Source organism: Heterocephalus glaber, unplaced genomic scaffold, assembly GCF_053883595.1.
Source record: "Heterocephalus glaber isolate CG9 unplaced genomic scaffold, H.glaber_assembly_v1.0 deba00001479, whole genome shotgun sequence".
In the NCBI taxonomy this organism is placed as follows: Eukaryota; Metazoa; Chordata; class Mammalia; order Rodentia; family Bathyergidae; genus Heterocephalus; species Heterocephalus glaber.
The window spans coordinates 21,830,777-21,848,786 of NW_028258316.1; the positions used below are offsets into that span (position 1 = coordinate 21,830,777).

At 41.8% G+C, this 18,010-nt stretch overlaps 1 protein-coding gene and 1 long non-coding RNA gene across 2 annotated transcripts in view; one reads left to right on the top strand and one right to left on the bottom strand.

Annotated features, from left to right (window-relative positions):
• The first annotated feature begins 578 nt into the window (after positions 1–578).
• On the top strand, positions 579–6,263 carry LOC101711533 (major urinary protein 20-like). The gene is made up of 6 exons (XM_087182881.1): positions 579–2,081; positions 2,437–2,573; positions 3,563–3,633; positions 4,317–4,427; positions 4,764–4,865; positions 5,033–6,263. The coding sequence occupies exons 1-6, from the start codon at positions 1,755–1,757 to the stop codon at positions 5,062–5,064; spliced, it is 780 nt and encodes a 259-aa protein (XP_087039007.1). The 5' UTR covers positions 579–1,754; the 3' UTR covers positions 5,065–6,263.
• Positions 6,264–8,393: 2,130 nt separating this feature from the next.
• The window catches only part of LOC147826119 (uncharacterized), a 34,653-nt gene continuing 25,036 nt past the window's right edge, over positions 8,394–18,010 (bottom strand). Inside the window, exon 3 of the long non-coding RNA XR_015439879.1 lies at positions 8,394–14,107. This is a non-coding gene — a long non-coding RNA (uncharacterized LOC147826119). The remainder of the gene's footprint in view (positions 14,108–18,010) is intronic.

An 18,010-nucleotide genomic window follows, 5' to 3' on the forward strand; every position in this document is an offset into this window, starting at 1 on the left:
ACAGTGTGATTGAGGACAAGGTCACTAAGTACATTTCCAATTAGTCAAATTACGTGGTTATAAATAGACTGTTATTGTATATGGACTCCGTAAACCCCTTACCAACTTACTTATCTACCTATGATAGCTGAAGATAAAACAGCGTGAAAATACCAGTGACTAGATAATTGGTTGAGGGAGAACTAGGAACGATCACATAGGGGGATGGGATGACTTTTTAAATAAGCTGCAGCTCCTAGGTTCATTGCCTTTCCCCCACCTCCTCCCTCAACATCAGCCTTTTTCTGGTTTGGGGCATCCATTAGTCTAAGGCAGGAATGAGTCATAGCTTCTAACAACCCAGCCGGCACCACAGGATCCCAAGGCGCAATATTGCTCACACCTGCAAGGCTGTTTCCTCATGCTTTCCACATCTCCACACCCTCCCTGACATTCAAGACCCTACCTCAAGTTCCCCTTTGTCCAGAAAGCATTCTCTGAGCCCACCTAGCTATGCTAAGGTTTTTATAGGCATTGTCCCACTAAATTTCTACAGCCATCTATTAGGCAGGTATAATTATTCTCATTAAGAGGTTAAAACCTGTCCACATGGCTTCAAAATGACAGATATGAGGATGAAGCCCAGTTCTGCATGACTCCAAAGCCTGTGGCCTTAAGCACTTTCTACACGATGCCATGCATTGCCCACTTTATTGTAGTCTGAACTTGGTACCAACTCAGTTGGGTCATTTTATATCCTTATAGAATTAAGCATATAAAGTATTTCTCCAACTCACTGAAGGTTATTTAAGGAAGGGAATGACACCTTGTTCTCCTGTTCTCTTATGAGCCCCTGGAATAGAATTATGTATGATTAAGTACTTGTTCATTTATTTTTTTTTTGTATTAAATTCTTTTATTGGTACATTGTAGGTATACAACACAATTACATTTCTCATTGGGAATTGTACCTTTATATAATGCATCTTGGTTCTTATTTTTTCCCCATTCCTAGCCCTCCCTTCACCCCCTCCACCCTTCCCTATTTACAAAGACTTTATTTACATTTTTTCCATTTCTCATCATTTTTTCCTTTCCCTTCTTCCCTTTCCCCTGTGCCTCCCACTACCCCTACCCCTTTGGACCTTTTCTTCCTATTTTACATTATCGATTATTCATTCTAATAATTGGTACATTTTAGATATACAATATAATGACATTCATCATTGGAAATTTGCACCTTTACATAGTCTCTCTTGGTTGTTTTTCACCCTTGCCCAGCCCTCCCTTCAACCCCTCCAGCCCTCCCTATTTACAAAGATTTTGTTCCTATTTTTCCATTTTCTCATATTAATCCCATTCCCTTCTATCCTACTTGTTCATTTATTATTGGAGAGGGAAAGCTTTAGTGACTGAGTTCAGAAAATAAGGGAAAGGAATTAAAATGTACTGACTATCAGACACCTTACTTTAAAGACATTATTTTATTCAACGCTATTTCAATGCTTTGTGATAGGTCCTACACAGCAGCCTCGGTACAGATACTTTGTTTCTTATGATTATAGAAACTGAATAACTGAACTAATTCTCTACCCCAGATAAGTGGTAAAACAGATTCCCCCACACCTTCTATAGTTATACCCTATTTCTGCCACACATAATTGGCTTTCCAGTTCCAAATCAGATGCACAGTCTAATCTGTTTCCAAATGGCAGTGCTTTAGAGCACTCACTATTTATTTTGTGAATGTGCTTTGAGAAATATAAGGTCAGTAAATGCATCCAAAAGAGGTGAGATTGCCAAGTTTCAAAAGGGCACAAACAGTCCTTGGCCTCATACCGATGAATGAAAATATATTTCGCAGAGAGGGAGGAGGAACGGTAAAAATCCGTAGACCAAAAACCTGGACCCAGAATGGATATAAAGCCAGAAGAGCTGGGGAGGGAGCCGTTGTTGGGGAAAGGCTCACCTCTGGCAGCTGTGGGAGAGACAGTTTATCCCCTAGCAAGATGAAGCTGCTGCTTCTGTGCCTGGGCCTGACCCTATTCTGCACCCATGGGGAAGGGAGTGCTGTCGTGAGAAGCAACTTTGACCTGGAAAAGGTAGAGTCATGAAGCACAACAACTGCTGATTTTGAGGGTGGTTTGGAGAGTCTGAAGCCAGGTGGGTCCTAATAGAGGGCAGGAGTTCTTCAACAGACAAAAGGAGTGGTTTCAAATCTTGAACTAAGAGAACTAACTGTACCATGTTAAAAGATGACAGCGCTTGGGGACCTCCATTCTCACTGCAGGGACAGCGGGAAGGGTCCCAGATGTTGTACCAATTAACCCCAGTTCTAACTTCAACTTGGCACCATTATGAGTGCTGCCCACAGGCCAGAGTTCACAGAGAAGCTCTCAGTGTGGTGCCCTCCCTCCTCTCTTCTGACTTAATCGTCATTTTATTTATTTATTGCAGATTTCAGGAAAGTGGTATTCTGTTCTCTTGGCCTCTGACAAAAAGGAAAAAATAGAAGAAGATGGTAGCATGAGGGTTTTTGTGGAATTCATCTATGCCTTGAAGAACTCTTCCATTTTCTTTAAATTCCATATACAGTAAGTGTGGCCATGTGCATGTATATGCACATATGCTGTGTCCCTCTTCTGTACTAATCCAAGATTTGATAGACGGGGATTTTCAAGATTCAGAGACAAGAACTGCTTACAGGAATAAATTTATTGGGAGTGAGGGGAAGCAAGGAATGCCAGAATCATTACTAATGTGACAATGTAGCATAGGCTAAGGCATGGAATTTGGAATCAACCACCTGACGTTGAACCTATCTCTTACTAATTTGCCAAGAAAACTCATTGCCTTCTACCTTCACTTTTCTTTGGATAAAAAAGGTGATAATAATTTTCCTTCATGGTTTTAGTGAAGAGCAAATGGGGTAATGCATGTAAAGCATTTATTTGAGAACCTAACAAATGGTGCACACTCAGCAAATGACCTAGCCAGGGATGGCGAACCTTTTAGAGATGAGTGCCCAAACAGCAATCCAAAACCCACTTATTTATTGCAAAGTGCCAACACTGCAATTCAACCTGAATACTGAGGTTTTAGTTTAGAAAATACAACCCATACATTAACAACTTTGTCTAAAACAAATAAGATTTGTGCCACAGGTTCACCACCACTGACCTAGACAAATGGCTGTAGTAGAATAACAGCAATGATGGGAAGAACTGATAGAAGTAATGACAGGGAGCAATTGCTTAAGTCATTCTTAAAGTATCAAATTAAGGGAAATAATTGTAAGTAAAAGCTGTTTGGTAATTGTGCAAATAGAAGTTCAAAGCCAGGGATGGTAGTGCACACATGTAATCCTATTATTTGGGAGGCTGAGGCAGGAGAATTGCTGTGAGTTTGAGGACGCCGACTATGTACTGAGTTCAAGGCCAGCTTGAACTACATAGCAAGACCTTGTCTCAAAAAAAAGTTTGAAAGCTGAGTAGAATCAGAAACTGAAGTTATGGGTAAAGTAAAGGGTGAGGGAGTCAGCCTCAGTGATACCTCCTTGACATCAGTTCATTCTCTTTTACAGTGTAAATGGAGAATGTACTGAATTGCCTTTGGTTGCAGACAAAAAGGGTGATGGTGTATATGCTGTTGACTGTAAGTATACTAAAAAATGTTTTCTAAATTATATTCCCATCTGCAAAGAACTTACTAAACCCCCCAATGTTTTCAGGACCTTGATCAATTCCTGATGAAAATTTATTTTGGTAATAAAATGGGGGTCATTTAATAACCAACATCCTGAATTTGGGAGACACATGTATTTGCAAAAGCTAATATCCAGCACATAGTACCATCAGATAAAGAATGCTGTTTGGTCATATGTACCTTCTGCAACAAAAGAAAAAAGCAGGGGGAAGAAAACAAATTGGTGAGATAGCTTCTCATTTCCTGTCATCTGTGTGATTACGTCTGGAGTCCATTGCCACAAGCACATTCCTCAGGATGTAGCACCAGATATGTGAGGCCAGTAGACTTTTAGAGAGGACAGAGATGCATCACTAAAAGAGAGGCTGAGGGAGGTGGCTAGGTCTCACAGAAGATGATAGAAGGTGGATTGCTACTGTGGCAGTTTTTTATACTAGTGGTCAATCTCTCAGGCTCCCTTAGACATCACCTCACAAAGTCCAGAGGGGTGCAAATGGAAGGCATTTGCTGTCTTTCCTCTCCTTCTCTTCCAGATGCATTTGAATTTGTTTTGTGGGATAAAACAGGTAAAGGGTTTCTATTGCTTCCTATGGACAAAAGAAGTTCTGAGCTGAATTCTGTTTGCTCCACAGATGATGGACACAATAAATTCCACATAGTTGAGACAGACTATGATAACTATATTATATTTCACCTCAAGAATGTCAACAGTGGGGAAACCTTTCAACTGCTGGAGCTCTATGGTAGAGTATTTTTCTGCTCACATTCATCTTCTGGTGGGAAGAAAGGAACTCTTCTTCCAAAATGGTCTTTCCAATCTTTTCCTAGACTATCTCTCTCTCACTGAAGATAGACACATACCTTTGATAATCCCTAGGCTCAGTGATGAGAAAATGATGAAATCTCTCACTGATAACTCACTGATGTCAAATTCAGGATAGGCTGTATCCTACCCACAAGACTTCTATCTGAGCACCCAACTGTTCCCATGCTTTCCATGCCCTTGAGGAGCCCTGTCCCTTCATTCACTTTGACAACTAATACACAAGACACAGCAGTCACTGTCACTCTTCCCACAGGCCGAAAACCAGATGTGGGTCCAGAACTCAAGGAAAAGTTTCGAGAATTTAGTCAAGAAAATGGAGTTGTTCCGGAAAACATATTGGACCTGACCAGTGTTGGTAAGTTTAGCTATCTGGCTTTCTTTTCCTGTGTTCCATGTCACAGAAGGGAGAAATCTAAGGGAGGGTAATCAGTCCCCTTTGTCCCAAGCTGAAGACCTATCTGATTTCTCTTGGATAAAGAAACTGGAGCTGCTGTCTGAATGTGTTCTCTTCTTCCTCTGCAGATCGCTGTCTCCAGGCCCGAGATGAAAAGTAGCCTAAGCCTCCGGGTGTGTGGCCTCTGACCCTGGTGAGGAGGGAATGGGCCACGTGTCACTGCCTTCTAAATGCATTAGGGGTTTGTGCCCAAAGATCACAATAGAAATAGTTTGGTAAGGAAGATTTTGGGTTGAGTTTGAAGTTCAGAGTTGGAGGAGCTAGGTTCAAGACCCAGTCCTACCATGATGTGTACTTCAGAGTTATTGTGTGGATGTAATGTACATGAAAATGCCTCAGTGGTTGATAACATGTTAAAAATCATTAAGACTTAGTTTGAAATGGAAAGAGAGCAATAGAGCACTGTATATGAAACTGAAATATATGTGAATCTGTATTGTTGTTCATTTTCCAGGCCCAGGAGTAGGATATGTCTCTGTTTAATTGATGATAAAAATTCTTCCTTTCAACTGTGAACATCCATGAATTCTTATCTGGGAATGGAGCTGTCAACCTTCCCTTTGTCCACCAAGTTTTCTCATCTGTCTCCTACATCAGATTTATTGTGGGGCTTCATTCAGATAATACGTATGAAAGTTTTAGAAACTTGCATAGAATAAGCATTTAATAAAAAGTAGCTATGGTTTTTGTCATTCTTCCTCAATTTGTCAAAAATTCTTCAAAAACTTCTTATGCTGAAGATGGCAGAAACAATCCGAGGACTCTTCATTACTTCCTTTCTATTTTCCATGGATTCAGTTGAGGGAAGGTTCAGATGACATTAGCAACAGAAGAAAAGTGATTAACTTCCTCCCCTATTCTGATAAATAACAGAAGTTAGAATGCAAGATGAGCTCTTCACCGTTTTTCTTTGTAGCAAAATTCCTCCTTGTCCTCAATTCAATCCCAGAACAGTTCACTGTGGTTCCTATGTTCTCTTTGTCCTCTGCTTATTTAGTGCTGAGTGAATGCTTCCCTACCTGGACTCCAACATCATCTCTTCCTCATCTCTGTGCCATATCGTGACACATTCTGTGACCTGATTACCACCACTCTCACATATGAACCTGCATCTCCAGACCTTCACCCTACATCTCCAGATCTTCCCTAATTGCCTGGAAATGTTTATCGATTCACCATCAAGCAAAGGTGTTCTCTGAATTTCTCTGATTGCTATACCTAGGGCAACTGTATACAAATAAGATCTTCCCCTACCTATTCAATAAATAATTAGCCTTGCAGTGTTGTGATTTGTCTTTGTATCTGGGAGAAAGTCGGGCTGACAGTAAGTGAATAAAGGCACGTCCTGGGCCCTGCACCTATAATCCTCCCCTAATGTCTCAGGATCGACTCTGAGTTTCAAGAGTCTCCTCCTCTCCAGTAATCTCTGTTATCCCATGTTCCCGTGAGTCCCACATGCCTTTTGATCTGCCTATTCTTTAGTGACCTGATGACACTATGATATATACCATACAAATACAAGACTTGCTCCACAATTTCTCCCTCCTAGAATTCTCTTTTCCAATGGGGCACTGAGACATAGATGCTTCTGGGGCTGATACCAGCTCAATGTGGTTCAGGACAGGCCTCGTGCAAAAAAGAATGCCTCAGTCATGAGCATAAAGGTTAATAAAAGAAGGTTATTTGGGTATTTGAAGCTCTCCATATCTCACTCTGCCCAGATCAGAATACTAAACTAGGTTCAGGAGTATTACTCCTGAATCAAGTAGTTGGACTACTTTGCCAAAATACGGCAAAAGACTATTTAGAAAGCCAACAATCATGCTAGAACCTTGTTTTTTCTTCTTTTTTCCCCATGAAACAAGGTCTTATTATGCTGCCCAAGCTGGTCTTAAACTCCTAGGCTCAAGTGATCCTCCTACCTCAGGCTCCTTAGAAGCGGGGACTCTAGATCCATGCCGTATTTGGCACCGGTGTGCGCGCGCGCGCGTGTGTGTCTATGTGTGTGTGTGTGTGTGTGTGTGTGTGTGTGTGTGTGTTACTGGGGATTGAAACTAAGGCCTTCACATTAAACTACATTTCCAGCCCTTTCTCATTTTTTATTTTGAGATGGGTTCTCACTAAGTCACTAAATTGCCCAGGCTGTGCTGGAACTTGTGATCCTCCTGCCTCAGCCTCCCAGAGTGCTGGGATTAAAGTGTGCACCACTGTTTTCAGCTTGGCTTCTCATTTTTTAGAAGTGTTGGCATTTAAGGGATAGAAAAGCTGATACCCAGAGATACTCAGCCTAGCCCACCCATGGGAATTCTTAGAAAATAAATAACAGGCTGAGGATTTAGCTCAGTGGTTCCGGGGCCTGCCTCACAAGCGCAAGGTCCTGAGTTCGATCTCCAGTACCAAAAGAAAAAAGAAAATAAGTAACAATGACAATCAAGATGATGGGAAATGGCTAGGCAGTATCATATGTCAGAAAACTACAGCCTACAGAAAGGCACAAAAAGACATGCCTATTCCCAGATCAAGATGGCAGCTTAAGCTCACACAGAAACCTATACTTTTAGTTCTAAATATTGTGCAAATGAGACATAAAATACTAAGGACACTCAAAGATGAGGTAGTAGACTGGACATAACACACTTTGTCTTTTTTTGTTTGTTTGTTTGTTTTCATACCAGGGATTGAACTCAGGACCTTGTGCCTGTGAGGTAGGCGGTGGCACCACTGAGCTAAATCCTCAGCCCAGCTAAATCTCTGGCCCAATAACACACTTTGCTGTCGCTATCTCTCATCACCTCCTAATGGGTCCAGTTAGCTGCAGGGAAATAATCCCAGGCTCCAGCTGATTCTGCTTGATGGTGAGCTATATAATTATTTCATTGTATGTTACAACGTAACAATAACACAAATAAAGTGCACAGTAAATGTAATGTGCGTGAACTGTCTGTAAACTCCCCCAAGCACCCCCCAGTCTGTGGAAAAATTGTCTGCCATGAAACTGGTCTCTGGCACACCACAAAGGCTGGGGATGGTTTCTCTAGCAAGTTCTGTCACTGTTTCTGACATGCGCAGGCTCCCCTTGGTGACTGTTCTTCCTAACTGCAACCATAAACCATGCAGGCCTGCTCCGTGCATGGGAAGCACCTGGCTAAATCACAAATGCAAGGCTTGGTTTGATGCTGTGCACCAGGTAGGGGCTAGAATACAGAATGTTCCAGGGTCTGAACAACTGGATGGCTGGAATTGCAATTTAATCCAGTCTGTTGGAAGAACAAATGGATTTAATGGAAGAGGATCAATATCTCAGTTTCCACCATTTCATTAGTCCAGCTAGCTACGCTAGGCTGCTAAAAAAAAAAAAAGATGTGATCATAATCCAATATGGTCTAATGAAGATGGAGTTAATTTCTCTCTCCTATGAGCAATCTGAAGTGAATGTTCCTTGTTCTTTCTATGTAAGGTTTCCTGGCATAATGTCCTCGTCTACAAGATTTAAGCTGAGTTGCAAGAGGTAAGTGAAAAGAAACCATGGCAGAAGAAGTGTCTTCTGTCCACTCTCCCCCGACCCCTGGCTCTGGGAAGTTCTTTACTCATTACCCTCTGTGGCCATTACCTACTTCCTGCTGGTGCAGCCTTGGAGAGATTACCTTGAGGATTAAAGAGTCATGTGCTTTTGCTATAGGCCAGGGCTGTTTCTTTTGGCAATACAAATTCCTCAGAAACTTCATAGACTTCTGTTGTATTTGGCTCTTGGCTTCTCCATGCACAAATAGCCATACTCCTAACATCCTATCTAGACACAAATTTAAGCCTATAAACTGGTATTTTCTGGACTGACCCCTATGACCTACCCATCTCATCCTTTTCCCCTTAATTGAATGGTGGCTACTTGGAGACCATCTGAAATAGCAGATTCCAATGAGGTAGAGCCTTAACCCCTTCTTTGCCAGCAGGTGCCCAACCTTTCATGGCAGCATCATTATCTCTTTCTAAGCCCAGGCTCCCACTCCACAGTGACTGCTTATAACTGCTTCACTCTGAGTACAGAGCAGTGACTCTCAACTTAGTGTGAGGCTGAGGCAGGGAGGGCCTCCTTTTGTAACGCTCGGTGCTTTCCCTTCCTACTTGCAGCTTGGTGGGCTTTAACCTGCACCTCTTCTTCTTGTAAGTTTTGCTGAAAGCACAAAAGTGGCCAACGCAAAATGAGTATTTCACTACCCTGAATCTTTTTTGTCTGGTCCTCTAGGTCTACATTCTTTGTCACCATGCAGTCTGTCCTCCAAGGTACAGCAAACAACTGTTTGACCAAATGTTTTGCCAGCACCTAATTAGAGGTGCCAGCTTTCCAGGCTGTGACATCTGAGTTCCTGATACCTAATGACCACCTTGCTCCAGTTAACTGGCCACATGTTAATTGCCTCAACTGTGGGTCTCCACCATATTGCACATCCTTTGTGCTAACCTTGGCTAAGAAAGAGCCAGACACTGAACTTTTAAATGAAGATCTAGGTGAGAAGAAGACCACTAAAATGGAGCAATTTTTATCTTAAAAAGAGAAAACTTGGAGATGTTTGTTGGCTAGTTTCCTTAAAGATATCAATAACATGAATCTCAATCATCTTTGGAGTCAATGCTCCTTCGTATTCTTTACATTTGCCCTGTTAATGTAACAGCATCATTGCTGGTTTAATTTGCCTTGAACATTCCCATGATACAGAGACATCCTGGCTTTATAAACTCATATTTTTCCCCTGGATATGTAAAAATTAGTCTTATGGCCATTAAGAGTAATTGTTTTTCTTTGGGCAGTGTGCTCCCTTGTCACTTTGATGCTCCCAGAAAGTAAACAGATGCATTTTTTTTTAAAATAGAGAGTATTTGTACTGAATTGCAATAAATCAGGGCCACTAACATATTGATTTAATAACATATTTTATGATCAGCAATGAAAAAGTGAATTTCTTCAAGAAGGTAGATCTATGTTAGTATTGTTAGATCTCAAAAAGATATTGTTGAGCGATATGTGTATGATACCATATATACATTTTATACAACACATAGAACAATGCTTAGGACCACGCCTTTCACACATGCCTTTAGGGGAACATTACAGACCAAACTACAGCAGTGAGGATTAATTTCTGCTTATTAGTTTTCTGCATTTTTCAAATTTCTCAAAAAAAGAGAGAGGAAGAAGGAAAAAAGAAAAGGAAAAATAGATAACGAATATTGAGTTTTGAACTGTATTCATTTTGGAGCACTCTTTTCACAGCATCTACGGACTACAGCATTCCTTGGCTTGTGGCCTCTTCCTCCATCTTCAGAGCCATCAACACCAGGCCAACTCCTTCTCAAATGACCACCTCCTGGTTCTTTTCTCTGCCTCACTCTTCTACTTATAGACCTTTGTGATTACACTGGGCCCAACCAGATGACTTAAGATGACCTCCTCATTTCAAGAGGAGTTGATCAGCAACTTAATTCCCTTTTGCTACATAATCTGCCATAGTCACAGGTTCCAGGAGTTAAAACATGGACATCTTTGGGAGGGCATTAGTCCACTTTCCATGGATCTTCTTGGGAATTTCTATGCCCTGCTCCATGTCACCAGCTCCAAATTCCAGCCCAGCCTCTGTGTATTTATTATTTGCTTTGTTTCCATCTCTCTTTTAATTCAGGTGCTCCTCTACTATTTTCTACAAAGTAATATTCCTCTTGTTTCCCATCTTCTCATCACTGTAGCTCTCTGTGATGCATTTTACCCCAAATAAACAAATCTGACAAACTAACCTTTAGAGTGTCTTGAATAAAATGAGCATTACATTACATGATTGTGTCATTAAGAGTTATTTTTAAGTAGCATTATTACTGTTCCCCTTTAAATATCATAAATAACTTTAGCCTGAGTGGAAGAAAATTAAATAAATATCAGCTGAACTTCCAGAATAAATATCAAACCAGGACAGCTTAAGGTTATTTTAGACTTTCGAGGACCATAGTAAATACTCCAAATCTATTCTTGGGTTAGCAGACTTTGTCATTTGAATCTCTTATCCCAAGACAAAACTTTAGTTGAAATGTCTGTCCCTGGAAACAGGCCCACCAAAATACTAGCTGATGTTTGTAAAAAATTAGCATTGCAGAAACACTGTTACATGGGTTTCCAAAAGTTTATAGTGGATTTGATTTTGATTGTGAGAATAATAGACAATTGTTCGCTAACCTCTTGGTCAAGAGAGAATTGGTGTGTCAAGTTGCATAAAGGACCTGGTCCTGCTCATCAGACCTGGCCAACAGCTTTGAGAGCCATTACCCAGCTCCCACAAGTCCCACACACCAGCACAATAACATTAGTCCTTTCTTATCAACAAGAGTTACCTTCCAAGACCTGGTGCATGCCAGAAACCACCCATAGTACCCTATGTTTTCCCTCTGTGCACATACCTATGATAAAGTTTAATTTGTAAATCAGCACAGTAAAGATCAACAATAAGTAATAAAATTACATAATTGTAACAAAATACTGCAATAGATGTTATATGAAACGTATAAATTGTTTCTTCCTGGAACTTCCCATTTAACATTTTCAGACTGCTGTTGAGCACAGGTAACTGAAACCAAGGAAAGTAAAACAAATGGTGAAGGAAAACTACTGTCTCTTCATTTTTCCAGGTTTCCATTAAACCTGAACTAATCATGCACATGATTTTCCTCAGACACTCATGAAAAATCCTACTGCTGGACCTTTGATTTGGCTGACACCTTTGAAATACTCACCTCCCGAACATTTGCATGACAGCCTTCTGGCCCCTGGACTCTTTCAGCTCCAAATGTAAGACAACCTGGCTCCCCACTCCCTTTGCACTTATTCCTACCCTCTCCCTCTAGAATGTAAATGCAATAACATCATCGAGTTTGTTCTGTTCACCTGAAATTGTGTCCAGCATGACACAGGCATGTGTTAGTGAGTGGATTTCCATGTCCTGCCCTGGAAGGATTAGAAAACCCATTCTCTTTCTCCCTTATCTTAGAATTGTGCCTGACTCACAGAAAACACTATCTAAAGTTTTTGCTGTTATTTTTAAAAATACATTTATATCATCATTCAGTTTGCTAGTTCTGTAATTATAATTTTTGTACCTATCTTCACAATTGAGATCCATCTTCGAGTATTCTTGTCATCAAATTTTTATTTTAAGGTAATGTTAACTTCATAAAATGTATAAAAGAGAGAAGATTTCCACCTGCAAATAATTCAAGTAGCTTTAGGGTGATCTATTCTCTAGAGATTGTCATTCAAATTGTTACGGAAAATTTATCTACAAAACCACGGAGCCGTCGTCTTTGGTAACTGGTTCCCTGTTTCTCTTGGACTGGTCTCGGTGTTGTCCATCAAAGAGTTGTTTCTCTGAGGCACACGGAAGTTGGAGCAGCCAGGTGACTTGCTTTAATCAGTGAAGACTGAGAGAAGCTACTAATGTGGACATGAGGAGTTTTTAAAACTTCCCAGGTGATTCAAAAGCGTAGCCAAAGTTGAAAACACAGCGTAGCTCCAAACTAGAATCTCTAGACCTGTAGCCCAGCTGACGTGCCCAAGTGCAGGGGATACCCGAGTGACCTCCAGCAATGCTTTTGGCCACCGAGGAAGGGGTCTCCCACTCTTAGGGCTCCATTCCTTTCCCTTCCTGGCCACTTTCTTGCCCTTTTCCTCTCTTTCCTTTCTCCTTCCTTCCTTTCCCCTATGCTACCTAGCCTTTCTTTGAAAGAGTTTGGAGATGCGAGAAGGTGCCGAGTGGGACAGGATCGCAGATTAGCCCACGGTTCCAAGGGACTTCCACGCGGAGCCTGGCGCTCTCTGGTGGCAGCCTGCCCGCATGAAGGCTCGCCCGCCGCTGCAGCCTGTGCGCTGCTCTGAAGGAGCCCGGCGTCCCGGAGCCAAGCCTCTCTCTGAAGGCCCAGGTCTCACGCCGGCTTTCTTGGATTTTATACAGATCTAAGAAGCCAGGTCGCGCGTAGCACGGAGGGAAAGGCAGTCCAAGGGGACTGGGGGGAGACGGAGAAGGATGAGGCCACAGCCGGCGCCACTAAAGAGGAGGCAGCTACAGATGCTTCTTAAGAGCCTGGGTGTGCAGGAGCCCCCAGACCTCTTGGGCCTTATCCAGGCTCCTGGAACAACTGCAGGCCTTGCAATTCGGGCTTGCAAGGGCTCTGTGTTGGGAGAACCTGTGGCCAATGGGTGGTCTGCTCTCAGCTGCCGGCTAGTTTGTGTCTGGGAACCAGGGGCCTTTGCCTGCTAGAGCCCAAGGTCTAGGACTTCAGAATTATTTTAGACTCTTCAGTTTGACCTGATGCCTCAGGAACTAAGGGAACATCCTGTGTAGTAGTTCAGGGCCTCCTCTCAGCCTCTGTTTCTCAGCCTATGAGTCAATGCAGTGTGGTGATGTCGTTAGTTCTGTCTTCGGAATATAGGCAGTTCCTGCTTCACATCAGAAATTTGTTCAGGACAAGCCGTTCTCCTGTCATAGCAACTAGTAGTTTTCTAGCTCACCCGCTATTCAGAAGAACTTGTCTTTTAAAGAAAAGGTCAAGGAAGTCTGAATTTCTGTGCTCACCGGAAGTCATTCTAATGACTTCAAGGACTCACCGACCATCAGCATCTTGACTACACCGAGAAATTCCAGGCTGTGTCCCATTGTGACAAGAAAACATGATATGTAGTGTTTTGACTGTTCGGGATTTATTGATGAGAAGCTGATCGTCATCACCGATGTCCACAGGTCAGGAAGCAGAAGACAAACAGGAGTGACAGGGGATGTTGGGCACTTGTTAGGAAAGGCCGGTGCATGAAACAGGATCCCTGACATCTGGCTCCTGAGCAGCCTTCTCCCCTGTGGGTCAACAGCCCCTGGGCAGTGTCTGTGTAGAGGGGCCGGCAGGAATTGTCTGAGGCTGCAGGGCCCAAGGCGCTCACTCCAAGGAATCTGTTTCCAGAAGGGTCCAGACAGGAGGATTCTGACTTCTGCGGCACCAGAACGCTTCCTGACCAAACCGCAATGAGACGCATACAAGAACCGAGAGTGGGTGCTTAGAGAATCGAGCAATAACTTGCTGTGTCGTTTGTGGCTGTCCATCTAAAAACACAAAACCTGGGAAAACAAGCAGACCAACATGAAGCAAGGGCTATGTATTGTTGCATGTATCTTTTCACTTCTTTTTTCTACTAATTTATTCTCATTACATTTAATAAAAATTGGGGGCCACAGGAGATGAGAAAAGAATTGGTCCCCAAGCAGAATTCTGAACTTTGAGCACTCCATGGATATCTTGGTCACTTTCTTTGTCGCTGAGACAAAATACCTGACACCTACAACTTAAGGGAAGAGAGATTTATTTGGGATCAAGACATTTTTCCTTGGCCCTCCACCCAGCATCAGTTTGAGTGAATCGTGGGACGTTAATTGTTGTTTTATACTGATTAAGGTTCGAGCATTCAAAACCTGAAACTGCTGATGCAGTGACGTTTGGCTGGATTCCATTTCTGTCCCGCAAGAATAGTAAATCCACCTTGAGTTACAGGCTGCTGTTCATAGAAGATGAGAGGCACACGTGTCTCCAAAGCCAAGCCACAGACGGGAGGCGGGCAGCTCAGAAGAATGCAAGAGCCAGTTTGTCACAATTGAAGAGGCAGGTTAAATACTCAGGCATTTTGCCAGCTGGTTGTTAACTTTTGGTGCCCCAGATCTTGAAATCAGCCGTGATGAAAGATTTATCCAGGTGTGTTCAACCTGCAGCCCACACGCCCCTTGCCTTCTTTTTTTTTTTGGCACTGGGGATCTAACTCAGGTCCTTGTGCTTGCGCAGCAGGTGGCAAAACCACTGAGCTAAATCCCCGGGCCCCTTGCCTTCTTTTTAAAAAACTCATAATAACCAAATAAATAAATAAATAAATAACTCATAGTAACTAATATTTTAAAAGGAAGTTTCGTTACTTATACACATTAACAACAGTATATATTTTACATGTGACCCAAGACAATTCCTCTGTCATCAGTGCAGCCCACCCAAGTCAGAAGCTTAAATACATCTGAGTAATAGAAATCAACAAATATTTTTTAAAAAGAGAGAGAACAAAATAGAGCAAAACAAAAATCTTTGCTTGCTTGCTTATTTTCCAGAGAACAGTGTCACTGACTGTTTTCAATGTACAGTGTGGAATCTTACAGCCATTTTCTTAGAACTGGCAAATATTCAGTGATAAAAATATAAAAACTACAGCAATGTATGTTTTTATATAACTCTGGAGGGATGTGGCCCTATTAGAAACTATGAAAGCTTGCCTTCATTCCCAGCTTGACGGGTTTTGATGACCTAATCTGAAAAAAGCCTCCATCTAACATACCTACAGCCTCCAAAAGAACCAGTTAGCAGCTTCAACTCTATATTGGCAAAAAAAAAATTGAAGGACACTAGCTGTGTTCAGTATTTCTCTACTCAGATTTACCACAGGGTAATAATTTCTGAGTTCTCCTCCGATTCTGAGGTCCCAGGAGCAAAGGAGAAAAGTATTTTGGTTGGGAGAAATTGGACACTGGGAAGAAATTCTCAATTTTCATGGACTCAAGAGTTGGCTACCTGGACTAGCTGCTTCCCCTCTGGTGCAGTCTGTGACCATCTCTAGCTGGCTATGTGGGCACATTAGAAATCATGCCAATGAAGATCTCCTAAAGGGCATTTTAGTTTCTCAGATTTAGCTATAAGCAAGGGTTGACTGTAAACTTCATGAAGACATGCCTTCAGATGAGAGTATAGCATGGTAGTTTCCTGCAGAGCTTGGAATGTATCACCTAATACGTTTTCCTAAAATACAGGTGTTTAAATGGTGTTCTCAGTAATTTTGCATGACTCAAAGAATGAATAAATAGCACATCTGTGGTAGTGATCCAGCTCCCACACATTCCTCTCGGGACTCTGGAATGGTCTCAGTCCACCATATTGGTCCCAGTTCTCTCCTTCCTGACCCTCTGAACATGCCTCATTCCATCACATCTCCACATCATCGCTTATGATCCTCTCCATCCTTGGCTTCGTGCCTCATCCTGGTGAGCATCTATGTCACCTGCAAGGTGCTTCTCAATGTCACCTGCTCTTGCAGTGCTCAGGTGTTTAAATCTCCTCCTGCCTTTCAGTCTCTGTGCTATTACAAATAGGTCACACCACTTTTGCTTGTCTCTAACTCTCATAGGTAATGCAGAATCTTTGAAGGGGAAGCCAGTGTGTATTTATACCCACACCATAAACTCCAAGGGCTACAATGTGCAATCAAAAAAAAAAAAGAAAGAAATTTGTTCAGGAAAATCAGAGGTACTATGTGAAAATGCTCATTGGAAGACTATTAGCTATACTTTGAAATAGCTTTACCGAAATGTAATTGATACACAATCAAATGCATATAATGAAGGTGTAAAATTGGATAAGTTTTAACTTAGACCCTTGAGACCATCACCAGAGTCAAGATCTGCCACTCTCAACATTTTTTCTCATATCCTTTTGTTAGCTCTTCCTCCTGCAGTGCCACCCAAATTCCACATGATAAGTGATCTACTTTTTGTTACTATAGTTTGTATTTTCTAGATTTATGCAAATGCAATCATGAGTGTGTATTCTGAGGTGGGGAGGCAACTTTCATTTTGCATAATTATTTTGAGATTCATTTTTGTTATGTGTATTAGTAGTCCACTTTTTATTGCTGACTAATATTATCAGGCTGCACAGATACAAATGGGACAAAGGACAAGTTTACTGAAAAACAGTTCTGCATCTAAATTATTGTTAGATACGTTACAACCACCACCTTCATCTTCAAGATTTCTCGGGCCCTCTCTGAATGTATTTAATATTAGTTTTAAGCTTAAAATCTTAGCAGTGTTTCTAGCGTTTTTGAAACATGGCTTATGAAATAATACATCTGTACCTAAAATATTTAGAAGTAACATTAAGGGGATAGCACAATTAGCAACGTAGTCTATAAGGGTGGTTATACTTAGGAAATTACTACAATGTGATGTACATGTACCCCATAAGGAATATAATCATGATGTATTAGAAACATGTACTAATAAGGAAATAAAAACTGATCCTCCTGGGGAATTTAGCTCAGTGGCACCATGCCTGCCTTGCAAGCACAAGGTCCTGAGTTTGATCCCCTGTATGGGAAAAAAAAACTGATCCCCACAAAAAGAAATTACCACAAGGACTCCCAGTTAAACATGGTACATTGGGCACATGATTGTCTTCCTGAAACCCTATGAAAAACACATAAATTAAAAGCTTTGTGGGAAAAACAAGGGAGGTGGTAGCAGAAGCATGGAAAGAATGAAAGAGGAAATACTAGCAAAGGAGGATGGTTGTAATCTCAGAAGTTGGCAAGTAGGTGACCTGGGACTGGGTTGGCTAAGCTGGAAGCTGGGAGTGTGGCATCTGCACGGGAAGGGACAGTCAAGAAGAGCAAGATCCTCAGGGCAAAGGTTCCAATCCGGCAAAGAGGGAGGCAAAAGGGACCTCTGGGACATTGGGTCAGAAAGGGACATCAGCACCACCTCTACAGCCAACAGGAGACTGTGCAGTCTGACTCCAGAGTGGTGGAAAGATGGATGGTGAGAAGTGGCAAGTTTCTGCATATATTTTGGAAGAAAGGCAAGAGGATTTCATAATGGGTAGGATGTACAATGTGAGAGGAAGAGAAGAAAGAATGACGTCTTAGATCTCTGGCCTAGGGAAGAGGAAAAAAATAAAAAATCGGTTGACATAGTTAAAAAGAAAATGCCAGGGTTGTAGTTTTTGGAGAGATCAAGAGTTCAGATTTAGAAATTAAGTTTGAAAAGACTATTTGACAAGTGACAATAGTAGGCCAGTATCTTTGCTATCTTGGTTAGGAAACAAATCTGTCCTCTGCCCCAGACAGACATCTTTTTCTATCCTCCCGGGTTGTCTGCAATACAAGGATCTTTGAAAAGATGGCCCAGAAAATAGAATGTATAGAAATGGCAGAA

Coding starts and splice junctions, on each gene's coding strand:
- LOC101711533 (XM_087182881.1), top strand. CDS start 1,755: ATGCATCCAAAAGAGGTGAGATTGCCAAGTTTCAAAAGGGCACAAACA. Junction 2,574..3,562: donor TTCTTTAAATTCCATATACA/GTAAGTGTGGCC, acceptor TCTCTTTTACAG/TGTAAATGGAGAATGTACTG. Junction 4,428..4,763: donor TCAACTGCTGGAGCTCTATG/GTAGAGTATTTT, acceptor CTCTTCCCACAG/GCCGAAAACCAGATGTGGGT.